Source organism: Pteropus vampyrus, unplaced genomic scaffold (genome assembly GCF_000151845.1).
Source record: "Pteropus vampyrus isolate Shadow unplaced genomic scaffold, Pvam_2.0 Scaffold23, whole genome shotgun sequence".
Lineage (NCBI taxonomy): Eukaryota > Metazoa > Chordata > Mammalia > Chiroptera > Pteropodidae > Pteropus > Pteropus vampyrus.
The window spans coordinates 9,279,581-9,294,726 of NW_011888804.1; the positions used below are offsets into that span (position 1 = coordinate 9,279,581).

Here is a 15,146-nt window from a genome sequence, read left to right on the forward strand (position 1 = left end):
CCTATGACACATATTTTTACATTTAATTGTGTCTCAAAAGCTCCTTAAATTATTATAGTCTTGGCTTCTTTTTTCTTGCTGTTCTGATTGAGTGTCCTTGGCTTCCCTATCCCCTATATCAGTGTTTCGATCCTCTTCTTTATCCACTCTGTTTATTCCCTCTAATGTGCTCTTCATCTCAGATAACGTGTTCTTCATTTCTGACTGTTTCCCTTTTATAATTTCCATTTCCATTTTAATGTTTTTTTATCTCTTAAAGTTCTTACTGAGTTGATCTCTCTCCCTGAGTTCATTGAGCATCTTTATAACCAGTGTTTTGAACTCTGCATCTGTTAGGTTGCTTGACTCCATTATTCTTGGATCTCTGTTCTGTTTTCTCATATAGTTTCTGCTTCTTTGTCCACCCATTTTGGCTGTCTTTCCATGTCTGTATCTATGAACTAAGCAAAGCTCCTAAGTCTTCCGGTCTTATTAGCATGGTTTTGTGTAGTAGGTGTCCAGTGGTACAGTTCTGAGAGGGTTTCAGTTGCCGGCCAACTTTAGCCCCAGCCTGTGCCCCTCCAGGGCCACCTATAAAGGTTCAACAAGCAGTCACAGATGCTGTGCTTCTAGTTGCCTCAAGAGGCCACACCAGAAACTGAGGCCAGCTGCCACCAGTGTGAGTCTTGGACTTGGCTCAGCAAGGAGCACTGCACTCCCCAAGAACACAATTGGATGTGGCTTGGGTGGGGCTGTAAATTGGGGGAGACAGAGTTTCAGGGAATCCTCTGGGCAGAATGAATGATGTCTATTATCCAGTTCCATGACATCTCAGCTATGGCTGCGCTGAGTCCTCACCCTGGGAGGAGAGAGGGCACAGCAGAGGAGCAATGGATACCACCAGCACTTCTGCCCCGGAGAGAGCCTCATCTCCGGCCCTTGCTCCTGGCCCTCGTCCCAACAACTCAGCACCCCCCTGTAAGTCCTTGGTGCCCCTCCAAGCGGCTGATCTGGCGCTGGTGCTCAGAGCAGGCAGGTCCGTCACTGGAAAGTCTGGTTGCGGACACGGCGCGTTTAAGAGGCATCTGCAGCTGCTGCTGCAACAGCCTCCGTCTCACTCAGCCACTTGGGGCTGACAGCCTTGCTTCCCCCCATCCTACCTTCTACTGGTGTAGGTGATTTCTTATTTCTCTCCCTAGTTTTAGTGCTTCCGTTCATCTGGATCTCAGGTGACTTTGCTCGCTGTTTGCTCTGTGTTTCTGTCACAACTTCGATTTGGTCACAGTAGGAGTGAACAAAGCCTGTATCATCTATGCCATTTTTTTTCTCCTCCTGAACATATGTTCTTATAATTGTAGAATAAAAGCAAGAAATATTTTTTAAAAGGGTATAATTCATGCTGCTTTAATATGCTCTTAGAGCTCAACAATTTTTGTCAATAGCTTCTCAGTTTGACCTGCAGAACATGTGTAAATATTGTTTTGTTTTATGCCTCTTTAATAGATCTGCTAGGGCCTAGGCCAGGATGTTGCAGTATAGAAGCTAGCTATGTTATAGTAATTTAAGGAAAAAAATGTCTTCTACCCTGCTTCCAGATAAAATACTTTTCCTTAATATAGGTAGGCTATTCCTTTTTCTATCACTTTGTCTGAATGGACTTCACAAGAGCAGTGGTTAAGCTCTGTAAAATAGAGAGACATTGTGAACTGAGAATCTATGTGGTTGGTTTGGTCTGTACGGTATTTGTCCTGAGGAAGGGAACCTTTAGTTTTCATTATTAAAAAACAACAGCAACAAAGAACATCTTACTGTCATATTTTGCCTAAAGCACTAATGGCTCTGGCCCAAACCCAGAATTCTTGACAGTCATGGAAGGGCCCATTTTACTCTTGTTTAAACACAGTTTTGTTGTGAGGTGGAGAGCAATTGACCGAGTATATGTATCATTTCTCATATAATTCTTTTGTGTTTTTGCTTTTAGATGGAAAGAACTCAAGTGGATCCAAGCGCTACAATCGCAAACGTGAACCTTCCTACCCCAAAAATGAAAATTTTAGCAACCAGTCCCGTCGCTCCAGTTCACAGAAAAGCAAAACTTTTAACAAGATGCCTCCTCAAAGGGGTGGCGGCAGCAGCAAACTCTTTAGCTCTTCTTTTAATGGTGGAAGACGAGATGAGGTATGAGACTTTAGAAGTGTTCTTTTTAGAACATAAGCATGAGGTTTGCTTTTGTTTTGTTTATTAATAGTTTGGGCGGTAAGGGAACAAAAGGTGGAAGAGGGAATAACTAAAGAAGTCTTAAGTAATGGAGGATTAACTAGGTTTAGAACTTTGCCTTCTCACTTCCCTCAAAGGTTATGAAAATTTCCATGAAGATAACATAATCATGAACTGTGAGAAATGATAGCAAATTTTGGTTACCTTAATTTGTATAGTCTTTTCACTCTTGAATTATAGGTACCCTTTGGAATATTTAGGTAGTAAAATGACAATAAATGACATTTGTCTTGCAAATGTAAAATGTTATATCCTTAGTCACAGGTACTCTGATTTTAGGAGTTTCTTAGATATCCTTCTGTAAGTGCGTAAAGATTTATATGAAAGAGAGTTCACTGCAGCATTGTTTGTAGTTGCAAAATTTGGGAAACAACCTAAATGCCACCAACAAGAGACTGGTTAAATTATCCTGCTGTTTGAATGTTCTATACTGTGTAACCATTATAGAATAGGACAGATTTAATGGATGCACTCATGGTAGAATTCATTCATTCACCAGAAATTTACTGTTTGCCTTCTGTGCACCAAATACCCTTTAGGAGTTTGGAATATAATATCAAGTTGAACATTGTCTTTCAGGAGCTTATATTCTAGCTTGCGGAGAGAACAAATAAACCATTATGTGATAAATCTGATAGTAAATGCTTATTGAATTGAAAAAAGAGAGAGGTAAAGGGATAGAGAATAACAAAGAGTACAGTTTTATTTATTTTTTAAGTTATTATTATTATTTTTTATTATTTATTATTATTTATGCCTACAGCACCTGGTCTTCCTAGGTGGTCTCCCATCCAGGCACTAACCAGGAAGAGTACAGTTTTAGAAGGTGGCTAAGGGAAACTTTGAGGAGGTGAATTTCATTTAGAGTCCTGAATGAAGCAAGGGAGCACAACATACAATTTTGAGGAATAGTGTCTTAGCCAGAAGGAATAAGTGCAAAAGACTGGAGTTGGTAATGTTTTTGGTGTGTTTGAGGTAAAGCAAGGAGCTTCCATGGGTGGAGGAGAAGTAGGAAATGAAACCAAAGAACAGGAAAGAGGGGTCAAGTCATGTGGGGCTTTGAGGACTTTGGCTTTTGTCTGGAGAGATGGGAAGCTATTGGAGGCTTTAAGAGGAGAGAGGTGAGGTAATCTGACTTGGAATCTTAAAGGGGTGAGTGGAATCGGGGAGGCTGGTAAGTAGGTATTAAGATATTCCTGGTGAGAGCAATGGAAGCTTTGAAACAGAGTGATGGTAGTCAGATTTAAGGGAATATTTGAAGGTAGAGCTAACAGGAATTTTTAACATTAGATGTGGGGTCTGAGCAGATAAATGAATGACTAACATTTTTTGGCAGGAACTCAATACAGGTACCATTTACTGAAATGGGAAATATTTCAAGAGGAGTACAGGATTTTTTTGTCAGGGAGAAGAGGGGTTGAGATAAATAACCTCATTTTGGAAATGTTATATTTGTGTTCAGATGCCTATTAGATCTCTAAGTAGAGATAGGCCTGGAGTTGAGGAGACCCAGGCTAGAGAACTGTCTGCATGCAGTTGGTGTTTGCAACTATGGAACTGGAACTAAGCAAGGTCATTAAGGAAGTGCGTGTTGCAAAAAATGAATGGATTCAGGGACTGAGCTCTGAGTCAGAATGATAAGGAACCAGCAGAAAGGGAGGAAGGGAACTGAAAGCCATTTGGAGAAAGTGATTAATTTTGTCCTGTGCTGCTGATAGGCCAAGTAAGAGAAGGACTGAATGTTGACCATTACATTTGGAAATGTGAAGGTAGTGTAGGTTGTTAGCCTCGAGCTACTTTGATGGAGTGGTGATGATAAAAACCTGATTGGCATGGATTTTTGAGCGAATGGGAGGAGGAGAAGAGGAAATGGCAAGTACCTAGACAGTACTTTCTAGTGGCTTTGCTCTGAAGGGGAGCAGAGGGGTGAGGCAGTAGCTTGAGGGGAATATGACTTTGAGAGAGATTTTTAAGGTCAGAGAAATTACAGCCCGTCTCTGCTAATGGGATTTTTCTGGTGAAAGGGAAAATGTGATGCAGAGGACAGGGAGAGAATTGCCAGAACAGTCCTTGAGTCCCTGAGGAGTTGGCTTAAATAGGAGCTTCACCAGTTCATCCACAATAACAAGAGGAAGGCAGAGTTCTTGGTAGGAGGGTATAGGAGTTCTTTTCTGATTGTTATTGTCTCAGTGAAATAAATGAGGTGAACTGAGAGAGGAAGTTTGGAAGCCTAAGGAATGGAGTTGTCTGGGTGGCTATGGGAATTAATGGAGTACACAAGTGTAATAGGATTGTAATGTGACTGCCAGGCAGCATAAGGGTCTACTTTAGTGAGACTGGTCAGTGTGGTGTGGTTGTGTCCTTTAGGTGTGTTTAACTGCTCCAGGCGCCAGTGTGGAATAGGCAGAGGGATTAGTTGGGGGGAAGGTTTTTGCTAGGTGAATACAACTGATTTGAGAAGCGAGGAATGGACCATAGTATCTAAGGCAAATTAGGAAAGAAAATTTTGAGGGTTGGATCACTGACTTGCAGATCCCAGTGGGGGTGAACAATTGTTGGAATCAGGACCAGAGAGAACAGACTGGGAAAGGAGTCAGAGCTGGTTGGATGTAGGATGCTCAAAATTAAGATGGTGGGAGCGATGCAGTTAACCATCATAGTCTAGCACTGTAGAGCAGTACTGTCCAGTAGAAAGAAAGCCACATATGTAATTTAAAGTTTCCTAGTTGCCACATTGAAAAAGTAAAATTTAATATATTTCACCCAGTATAGCTAAAATGCTGTTTAACAATGTGGTACCGGCAACATTTGAGGTACAAAAGCAGCCATATCTCACTAGTGGTGGCTGCTGTACTGGACAGTATATATCTAGACAGTATGCCCATGGGAATGGGTGGCTGGCTGAGTAGGGTGGAGGGCAAGCTGATTAAAGGAGAGGTGGTCAAGGAACTGAGAAGTTAGCATGTTGGAAGGATAATCAGGAATTATGGGAGTATCAGAGAGAATGACAGTGAGCTAGCTAGCTAGGATAACAACATGAAGATGATAGAGGTTGAGAATGTGGGGGATTTTGTTGAGTGAGCACAAGCTCTTATCTAAATTTGGGGCATTGGGAGTGGAAAATTCTGGTTAGGGGATAGTAGAGCCATGTGGAAATGAGAGTGTAAGGGATGAGGTATGGGATGATGTGAAAGTCCTGGGCTTCCTGTGTTGAGTTATGTAAACAATGGGGAGTATTGTCTCCTAAGATCTATTGTTAAGATAAAAGGAAAGTGCCTAACTCTATAGTATGCCACTGTACTTAATAAAGGTCATGTACTACTATGATTCTGTATGCATAGAATGCCTCTAGAATAGAAGATATCTTTCATTGCATCTCTTGTTTGTACTCTTTAGATTCTTTATCACCTATGTGCAAGTGCTGCTTACTACTCTCTAAATTCGACTAAGTAGCAAAAGCCTTGAATTTTCATTTTCTTTGACCCAATAATTGCTACTGTACATTCAAAAGAAATAATGTTAGATGTTTAAATATTTGTGCACAAAGACCTTTCCAAAAGTGTTTATTATCACAGCGTTATTTTGTTGCACAGTAGAAAGGTACAAATAATCTGTCACACACTAGGACATTATAGTTTATCCCTGTAACGTAATGATGTATAGCCATTTAAAGTTACTGTGTACAAATATTTAATGACATGGCAAAGTGCTATGACATTAGATGGGAAAGTGGGATTAGAAAATGCATTAGCTGACTTATAGCAGGTAACTGTACCACTTCAGTTTGGGAATATTGGACTGGAAAAGCCTCACTATGATTTCTTCTATCGCGTGCAGTGGTATTTCTCATGTTGTTTCTTGCCACTTTTCAAACTGTTTCTGAGTCTGCTGATTGGGTTTATATCTGGACACAGAGCCAGTCTGCCCACATGTTCTATTTCTGTCAGTTTTAATTAACAATGAATAGCAGTGTGTGTCTTAGACTGGAGGTCTCTGGCAGGACCCTGAAGCCTATGGCAGTTAGCAGCTGCCTGCAAGCCTCTTGCAGAGTGTAGTTCCACAGACTTGCTTTTGCCAGAAACAAACCAGAGAACAAATAGCTAACAAGAGTGAAGATATGGGAGTCTGATGGGACTGTGATAGGATTAATTCTATAAGTAAATCTTTGTGCTTCAGGATAGCCAGAGGAGTTCATTTTGCTCTTTAATGGTTAACTGCCACTTAGCAGGGCCTAGTAAACAGTTTAAGTAATTGTATGTTAACCTCTTTTTTCCCTCTCCACTTCCATCTGGATCTTGGATAGACTTTTGCATTACCCCTTCCTAGGAAGATTGTGTACTTTAAGCCTATGTTTTAATTAGTTATTATTTTAAGCAATAGAAGGAGTTTGTGCTGTTTTCTGCTCTAAATCAGTAAGCGTCATCCTAATTGAAATATTCTGATTCGTTGTCATTCTGTCTAGGTAGCAGAGGCTCAACGGGCAGAGTTTAGCCCTGCCCAGTTCTCTGGTCCAAAGAAGATCAACCTGAACCACTTGTTGAATTTCACTTTTGAACCCCGTGGCCAGGCGGGTCACTTTGAAGGCAGTGGACATGGCAGCTGGGGAAAAAGGAACAAGTGGGGGCATAAGCCTTTTAACAAGGAACTCTTTTTACAGGCCAAGTGAGTATGGCTGCTTTCAGGAGGAAAGTAAAATTATGTCTCCAGGCAGTTGTGGTGCTGAGAGGAACTTCTTTTAAGCTACTGTGGGAGGGAGGCAGAAAGGGAGTTGATTTGAGTCTTTTTCCTTTTTTTTTTCTTCCCTTTTTCTTTTGGCAAGTGTTGAAAACCCATTTTCCAAGTGAATGGACTTAAAAGAATATAATGCTAAAATAAATGCTAAAAATAAATAATGCTTTAGTATCATGATGAGGTAGTAAAACTATTTTCTTTAGAATTGGACCCAGATTTGAATCTTGTTTTGACCTTTGATCTTTGGTAATTTACCTAACCATTTTGAGATTCAGCTTTTCTAGAGAAGAGAAATTACTTAAGGGGGAATTGAATGATAAGTTGGAGTGCTTGGCATACTTTTGCTCAGATACTGATTTCCTTTTTCCTTTTGTGTGGTGTTATGATGTAAGATTTAACCTTGGATCTAGACTGAAGTAACCATTTATTATGTACTTCATATAAGCTGGTATTCAAATGATTGAGAATAGCCTTTTCTATTGCCTTGAAGACTAGCTATGTTCCAGGGTTTCTGAGGGTGAGGAAGCAAATCTGGCTTCCTGCTGGTCGATGGAGCCACAGTCTGGGTTAATTTTAGTTCAGGGGAGGCCTGTAGGCAGCTTGGCTGGGCTTGGAAGCAAAAGAAACAAGAGTTCATGGGTTTAGACTCCTACCTGCTGAGTCTTTGGATTCCCTTCATAGCTGAGGCTCAGATCTGAAGCTGAAGGCCCAGTTCAGTCCTTCACAAACCATGGCTGCTGATGGTCTGCATTTGATTTGTAGGTGAAGAGATGATGAATTTCTGCTGAGGGCTTGTTGGTAGATTCTGACAGTTTGCCCATTCTTTATTTTCCTTTTTCTAGCTGCCAATTTGTGGTGTCTGAAGACCAAGACTACACAGTTCATTTTGCTGATCCTGATACCTTAGTCAATTGGGACTTTGTGGAACAAGTGGTGAGTAGCTCAGCTAAGCTTATAAGCTGTTAGTGGGAGAGAGAACTAAAGAAAGGGACTGTGGTGACACAGCAGCTGTTGGCTCGGTCACTGCTGATGCCCTTTTCTGCATGGCCTTACTGTAGACTTTTCCCAGAGGTCAGTCCTAGTTTTTCCTGGAGCTCATTTTGTGCTCTCTTAATTGGCATTGACTGCAGGACCTAGGGAGTTGGAGAGCTCTGATCTGAAGGTATAAAAGCAGTCCTGTCTACTACCTTCTCTCTCCTGGGAAGAAGCAACCAGGGGAGTATGTGAGGGGCTTTGGTTACCCTCCTTACCTAGGGTGGGCTCATTACACGGACATTGCTTCATTGGTAGCCATTTGTAGTACCTGTAATATCAAATCAGGTCTCAGCCTTGTGGCTGGTGAATGAGCCACACAGCTGCACTTTTGTCCAAACTGCTGCTACATTTGTGTTCTATTGAAGTTATGAGCTCTGGGTATCTTTTCTGTCCCTGGGTTATATGAGGTAAAATACCTTTCAAAACCATAGGCCTCAAAGCCTGGACTCCCATTACTGTGAAAATTCATAAAATCATCTGAGAATGACATAAAAGACCTGTGAAGTTTAAGTTTTATATGCATTGGTTAAAAACAACAACGATCCATATAAAATGAAAGTCTCATTGACTCTGTTAGAAATTACTGGTACATTACTTCTAGACCCTTTTTAATGCCATCATACATGTATGTATAAATCATTTTTTGTAAACAGGATCATATATTGATATCTGTCATTTTTTCTCTTTAATATAGAACCCCCAAAATATCTGTTATGTAGTTGGATTTTTTTAAATATTAAACTACTATTATGGTTTCCTTAATGATTTGCTTTAAGTGCCATCATACATATACTTGTAATGTTGAACAGCTTTGTGAAGATGTGTTGAGTAGAGGTGTATGGGCATGAGGATGGGGATGGGAGAGAAGAGACTTTAATTTTGGTAATCCATAGTCATTTCCGAAAGCAGTGTAACCTGTGGTGATATTTTGTTTCAGCGTATTTGTAGCCACGAAGTGCCATCTTGTCCAATATGCCTATATCCACCGACTGCAGCCAAGATAACCCGTTGTGGACACATTTTCTGTTGGGCATGCATATTGCACTATCTTTCACTGAGTGAGAAGACCTGGAGTAAATGTCCCATCTGTTACAGTTCTGTGCATAAGAAGGATCTCAAGAGGTGAGATGGAGAGATTTACTAGATTAGACCCCAGTCTGCTCACTCCTTACCTTGCTACATCTAAATGTCCATGTTACAGTGTTGTTGCCACAGAGTCTCGTCAGTATGTTGTTGGTGATACCATTACAATGCAGCTGATGAAGAGGGAGAAAGGGGTGTTGGTGGCCTTGCCCAAATCCAAATGGATGAATGTAGACCATCCTATTCATCTAGGAGGTAAGTTCAGTTAATCTTGGGGGCAGTGATCCTGGGTACACCCATTAAGGCTACTGTGAACATATTTTCCTACTATCAGAAATTTAGTCTTTGGGCAAGCAGTGTCTAGCATTTCCAAATTAGTTATAGGATTCCAGTAGGTTGGGGTATAATTTGCAGAGAATAGATTAACTCTTGGTTTCAAGTTTGGTTCAATTATATATCTTTTAAGTTTTCATTTTACAAGGCTTTGTTGAATAGTATCTGGCACTGTGCCCAGTCTTTGGGATTCTAGTCAGCCAGTCTTGGCACCTGTCATCCTAACTCGCTGGTCTAATAGAAGAGACACACTGGTAGCCGGGCAGGGTATTGAATATGATAAGTGCTTATGGTGTGGAAAGTGCAAGGGGTTGTATTCCTTTCATTTTCTGTAGACGTGAGTTTTGGATTAAAGTGGCATTTCAATTTCTGGGCAAAAGAGCTTTCTCAATAAATGGTATTGAAACAATGTACTCTTCTTACAGAAAAAAAAAAAAATTATATTCCTATCATAACCATTCATAAAAATCAATTCCTGATGGATTGAAGAACTAAATGTAAAAACATCCAAAACTTAAACCTTTAAAAAAATATAGGACAATATCTATATAAATCCTTAGGTATGGATGGATTTTTGAACCAGGCTGAAGCCATAGATGCTGTAAAAGTAAAGAAGGAGGGATGGAAGGAGGACAAAGTGGGTAAAGGGGGACAAATATGTGATGACAGAAGGAGACTAAACTTCAGGTGGTGAGCACACAATAGAGTATACAGATGTTGAATTATATACACCTGAAATTTACATAATGTTATTAATCAGTGTTACCCCATTAAAGTTAATAAAAAAGAAAGATAAATTTGAAATCTGTAAAGATTCCTCAAAGTTAATAGGTGAATAAACTAGGGGAAAATTTAAACATTTAAAACTAAAGATTAGGGGGTAGGGGGGAGGTAGATGGGGTAAAAGGGGTCAAATACGTGGTGACAGAAATCTAATTACGGTGGTGAACACACGATGCAATATATATATATATGCCTTATTGCTAAATTGTACACCTGAAACTTACTGGATTTTGTTAACCAGTGTCACCAAAATAACAAATAAATAAAAATAATAAAACTAAAGATTAACATCCAGAACATACAGGTGTTCTATAAAATAGATTAACAACCTAGTAGAAGAATGGACTAAACATAGGACGAACTTTTCCTGAAAAAAAGCTATCGGGATAACCTCCAAGTATCTAGAGATTTCACTTTGCTAAGAGTTAATGCAGATCAAATTGCAGGGATGGGGAAATAGGTACTCTTCTTCTTGGTGGGAATATAAATCAATACAGCCTTTGGAAAGAAGCAATTTGGTGGTGTTTAAAATATTCATAACCTTTGATCCAGCATTTATACTTAAATATCATAAAAATATAATTTGTATTGAGGCACATAATAGGACTTTTTTACCCTGAAATTGGCAATAACCTAAATGTTCCAAAAGGAACTTATTAGTACGTAATACTGTGGCATGCTATACAGAAGGTAAAAACAGAATAGATCTCTTTATTAATATTTCGAAAGATTTTAAGACTTTGAAAAATAACAAAATTTATAGTTTATCATTTTTGAAAAATTTTTTTTATGAACATGGGCATATAAATGTATAGAAAACGTTTTAAGGATGCATATTCAGATTTATAAATGGTTTTCTCTGGGCAAGTACTAGGATAGGAGAGTCTGGAAAACTTATAGGGTGTTTCAGGAGTTTCTCAAAAAATAACATTGTTTTAAACTTTTCACTCTCTTATCGGAGTTACCCCCAAAAGTTTTACTTTAGTTTGGCATCCGCTTTTTTGTCCAAGTAGTGCAGATATTTCTACATGTTACTAAATGTCTTCTCTTTAGAAAACCATTTTTCATGTCTGCAAAATTCTCTTTAATGAATATATCATCATGTCATTAACCATTTCTTTGTTATTGGACTGGTTGGTTGTAGCTTTTTTGATATTGCAGAATATTGTTTGACTAAATTTTTTACTGCATTTTTAGATTTCTTAGGATAGTGTTTTTGTATAATAGGGTCAGAGTTAGAAACTTTATATTAAGATCATTGTTTAATTATTTTTAGTAAATTATGCTGAATTATTTTATAAGCGTCACCTTAGAAAAAAAGCTGTATGCTTTGAGTGTTGTGAGCTTTGAGTGTTGCATTTTGTGATCTTGCTGGCTTTTTTGTAGATGAACAGCACAGCCAGTACTCCAAGTTGCTGCTGGCCTCTAAGGAGCAGGTGCTGCGCCGGGTGGTTCAGGAAGAGAAAATAGCGCTTGAGCAGCAGCTGGCAGAGGAGAAGCACAGCCCTGAGTCCTGCTTTATTGAGGCAGCCATCCAGGAGCTCAAGGTGAGACAATGCACTGGAAATAGACGAGATGGTGGGAGTGTTACTTTGGCTCCACGCTTAAGATAATAGCAGGGAATGGCTCAAACGGATTTGCTCTGGTCTTTGATGATGGGAGGGAAGGGCTGACCTAGTGGGTTTTCAAAAGCACTCTCCGGGGGCTTAAAAGAACGCATCAAAATGACTTATAAACCATTTGAGACACTGGAGTTTCTTTGGTTAGCTGTGTTCTTAGTTAAGCAAAGCTATAAGTTTTTGTTTTCTAGGAAAACACTTGGATTTATTTTCAGAGATGTTTTAGTGGAGAAAGTATTATGGCCTATCCAGCAGGTCCTAGAGGTATCTACTGAGGATTTTGGAGTAGCAAGAATTACCCAAATATAGAATCCCCTGTCTTATATATCCTCTATGACAGGGATTCTTAAGTGTTAACAAGCATCAGAATCACTGGTTGTTGAACTCCACCCTGAGAGATTAATTCAGTAGATGTGTGCTCGTTGGGCTCAATGATTTGCATTATAACAGGTTCCAGGGTGATTCTGATGCTGCTCATCCCCAGACCACATTTTGAGAATCACTGATCTATATTAGAACATTGACAGCCCTTTTTTATTGAGTGGCATGTGACAGGCCCTGTGCTAAGGCACTGTACTTCATTCATCTCACTTTAGGCTTCATATCCTGGTGTGATAGATACAACTACGCCCTTTCCTGGATGAGGAAATGGAATCATGGGTTAGGTAGTTTGCTTGAGAACACCTAACTAATAAGAGGTGAATTTGGTATTTGGCTTTTTGTCTAACTCCTAAATCCTCTTTGGGCAGGTTCCTGTGTATTTAATTTTTATTTTCTCTCTACAGAGCAGAGCGTTTGTTCAAATGCATTTCAGTTAGAAAAACTACATAGAAATAAAGCTGTCCAGGTTGAAGTGGGTGTTGGGCAAACCCCTGCCTCCTGCACTGGGGTTCTCTCAACGTAGTTTGTAAAAACTAGAAGACTGATTATATGTTCTTGGCTTTCTGTTCAGGAAGCTTTTGTATAATATTGTCATATTCAGAGACTCTAAGCAGAATATATTACCCTGTTTGAGTATCTGATACTATTTTTGCTTCCTGTTTCCCTTAAAGATTGAGGATTTTAAGTACTTAAACTCTTCCCATTGGGTCTTATTGCCTTTTAACTTTTGTTCCTGTTGAGAGAGGCTGTTATAAAGCCCTTGCCCTTCAAACTAAGTTTCCGAAAACTTAGCTTTCTCTGGTCTTCTCTCTGGTGGTCTAGACTCGGGAAGAGGCTCTGTCAGGATTGGCTGAAAGCAGAGGGGAGGTCACTGGTGTCGTGGCTGCTTTGGAACAACTGGTGCTGATGGCTCCCTTGGCGAAGGAGTCCGTTTTTCAACCCAGGAAGGTTAGTGTGTCCCTTTTCCAGACTAAGTGGCTACTGTTCCTCAGATGCTGCTGTTGCGTTGCTGGGCAGTGCTGTGAGATCTGGACTTTCTTGGGAGAAGAGGGGACTATGTTTCTTTTGTGCTTATAAGTTCTTTCCCCAGGAGTATTAAATCAGTGAATGTGAAAGCTAAGGTAAGCATCTAGAGAGTTTGTTTCTTATGCCCGCCTTTGCCCGCATATATTTCCTGTTGACCTAGAATTTGTCCTTACAGGGTGTGCTAGAGTATCTGTCTGCTTTTGATGAAGAAACCACCGAAGTTTGTTCTCTGGGCTCTTCTCGTCCTCTTGGTCTCCCTCTGGTAGAGGAAGAGGAAGCAGTGTCTGAACCGGAGCCTGAGGGGTTGTCAGAGACCTGTGATGACTCGGAGTTAGCAGATGACAATCTTGGAGAGGGGACCATTTGTACTGAGTCAAGCCAGCAGGAACCCATCACCAAGCCAGGCGTCACACACCTGAGCAGCTCTCCTTGTTACTACTTTTACCAAGGTGAGGGTCCCTGAGAGGAAGAGCTGGGTTGCCACAGAGATGTTTCAGAGAGATGAACTGACTCTAAGCGGAAGGAGATATTGCCACTAGATCCTTGTGCATTTTGGCTTGGGGAGGGAGATGCAGGCCTAGCTATAAAGAAGGCCCTGTCTCAAGGGCTGGCCAAGAATACTGTGTAACAGAGGCTTTTGTCCTCAGCGGAGGATGGCCAGTACATGTTCCTGCACCCTGTGAATGTGCGCTGCCTCGTGCGGGAGTATGGTAGCCTGGAGCAGAGCCCTGAGAAGATCTCGGCAACGGTGGTGGAGATCGTTGGGTACTCCATGTCTGAGGTAAGGCCTTTTTTTGGAGATCAAGGGTTGGGGGAGCAGCATTAACCTAATGTCTTTGAGGTGGGCGTAGCCAGCCCAAGTTCGCAGACCTTCAAGGCCTTTAGGTTTTTTATTTTTAGGGCTATTTTTGTCAGTGATGGTGCCTGTGAATTTTTTTAAAAGTTAAATGGGGCTACCTTACTGTGACAGGGTTTTGTTAGTTACCGCTGCTCTGTTTCACAAGTTATTTTCTGTGGTTTGGGAGTACAGATGTCTTCTACTTTCATTTAAGATGAGTTTGTTTTGTTTCTCTTTCTCCTTATTGCTTGGGAGAAATGTCCAAGAAAATGAAAAGTCCTTGGAGGCTTTAAGCTAGTTTATGTGAGCTCGAAGTGCATTTTCGGCTTAGCAATATCTGAATTTTTGCCCTTTGAGAGTTATCCCTATATTGATTACTAATTTGTTATAAGCTTCAAATTTAGACTTTTTGAGTACTATAAACTTTATCAAATATGCAAAAAAGAAAAATTTTAACTTAAATTTATGGGCTTCATTTTTTACTGTTTTAGGCCAAACTTTGTTCAGTAGAGAAACCTGCCGTATCTGACTACCTAGTTATCATTAATTCTGTCAGCGGTTCCCAGATTTTTGCCAGAATATAACTCACTTTTATCTTATTTATTCTTTCTCCTATCATGGACCCCAGAAAATCAGAAACAGCTGATCAGCTTTAGATAATTTGTTACCAGGCTCAATTCATTCATTTGTAGCACAGACCAAAAAAGTGCTTTTGGTTGCTTATCCTACCTTACTATAGGATACTTCTGTTTGGCTTTTCGAAATGGTGATAACTTTAGTACTACTCTTTGAGCCTCAGTGCTCTCTGTGAGTGTGTGTATACTGTTGCATGTCTGAGGTGGGAATCTGCCCTCAGAGTTAGGCCTGGTCTTAGTTCTGAATATTAGTCCTTTTTCCACTGTAGGATGTTCGACAGCGTCACAGATATCTCTCTCACTTGCCGCTTACCTGCGAGTTCAGCATCTGTGAACTGGCTCTGCAGCCTCCTGTGGTCTCTAAAGAAACCCTAGAGATATTCTCAGGTGAGTATGCCCCTACTTTGCTTCTCTTTATAGTGGAGT

The 15,146-nt window shown here is 40.3% G+C and overlaps 1 protein-coding gene across 2 annotated transcripts in view; it reads left to right on the forward strand.

Moving 5' to 3' along the window:
- RNF10 (ring finger protein 10) overlaps window positions 1-15,146 on the forward strand; it is a 28,829-nt gene that overhangs the window by 8,210 nt on the left and 5,473 nt on the right. For both annotated transcript variants that reach the window (XM_011355881.2, XM_011355880.2), the window contains exons 2-11: window positions 1,961-2,157; window positions 6,719-6,918; window positions 7,830-7,920; window positions 8,960-9,144; window positions 9,224-9,360; window positions 11,608-11,768; window positions 13,044-13,169; window positions 13,423-13,696; window positions 13,895-14,028; window positions 14,990-15,107. In XM_011355881.2, coding sequence (XP_011354183.1) covers window positions 1,961-2,157; window positions 6,719-6,918; window positions 7,830-7,920; window positions 8,960-9,144; window positions 9,224-9,360; window positions 11,608-11,768; window positions 13,044-13,169; window positions 13,423-13,696; window positions 13,895-14,028; window positions 14,990-15,107 — 1,623 coding nt within the window. The remainder of the gene's footprint in view (window positions 1-1,960; window positions 2,158-6,718; window positions 6,919-7,829; window positions 7,921-8,959; window positions 9,145-9,223; window positions 9,361-11,607; window positions 11,769-13,043; window positions 13,170-13,422; window positions 13,697-13,894; window positions 14,029-14,989; window positions 15,108-15,146) is intronic.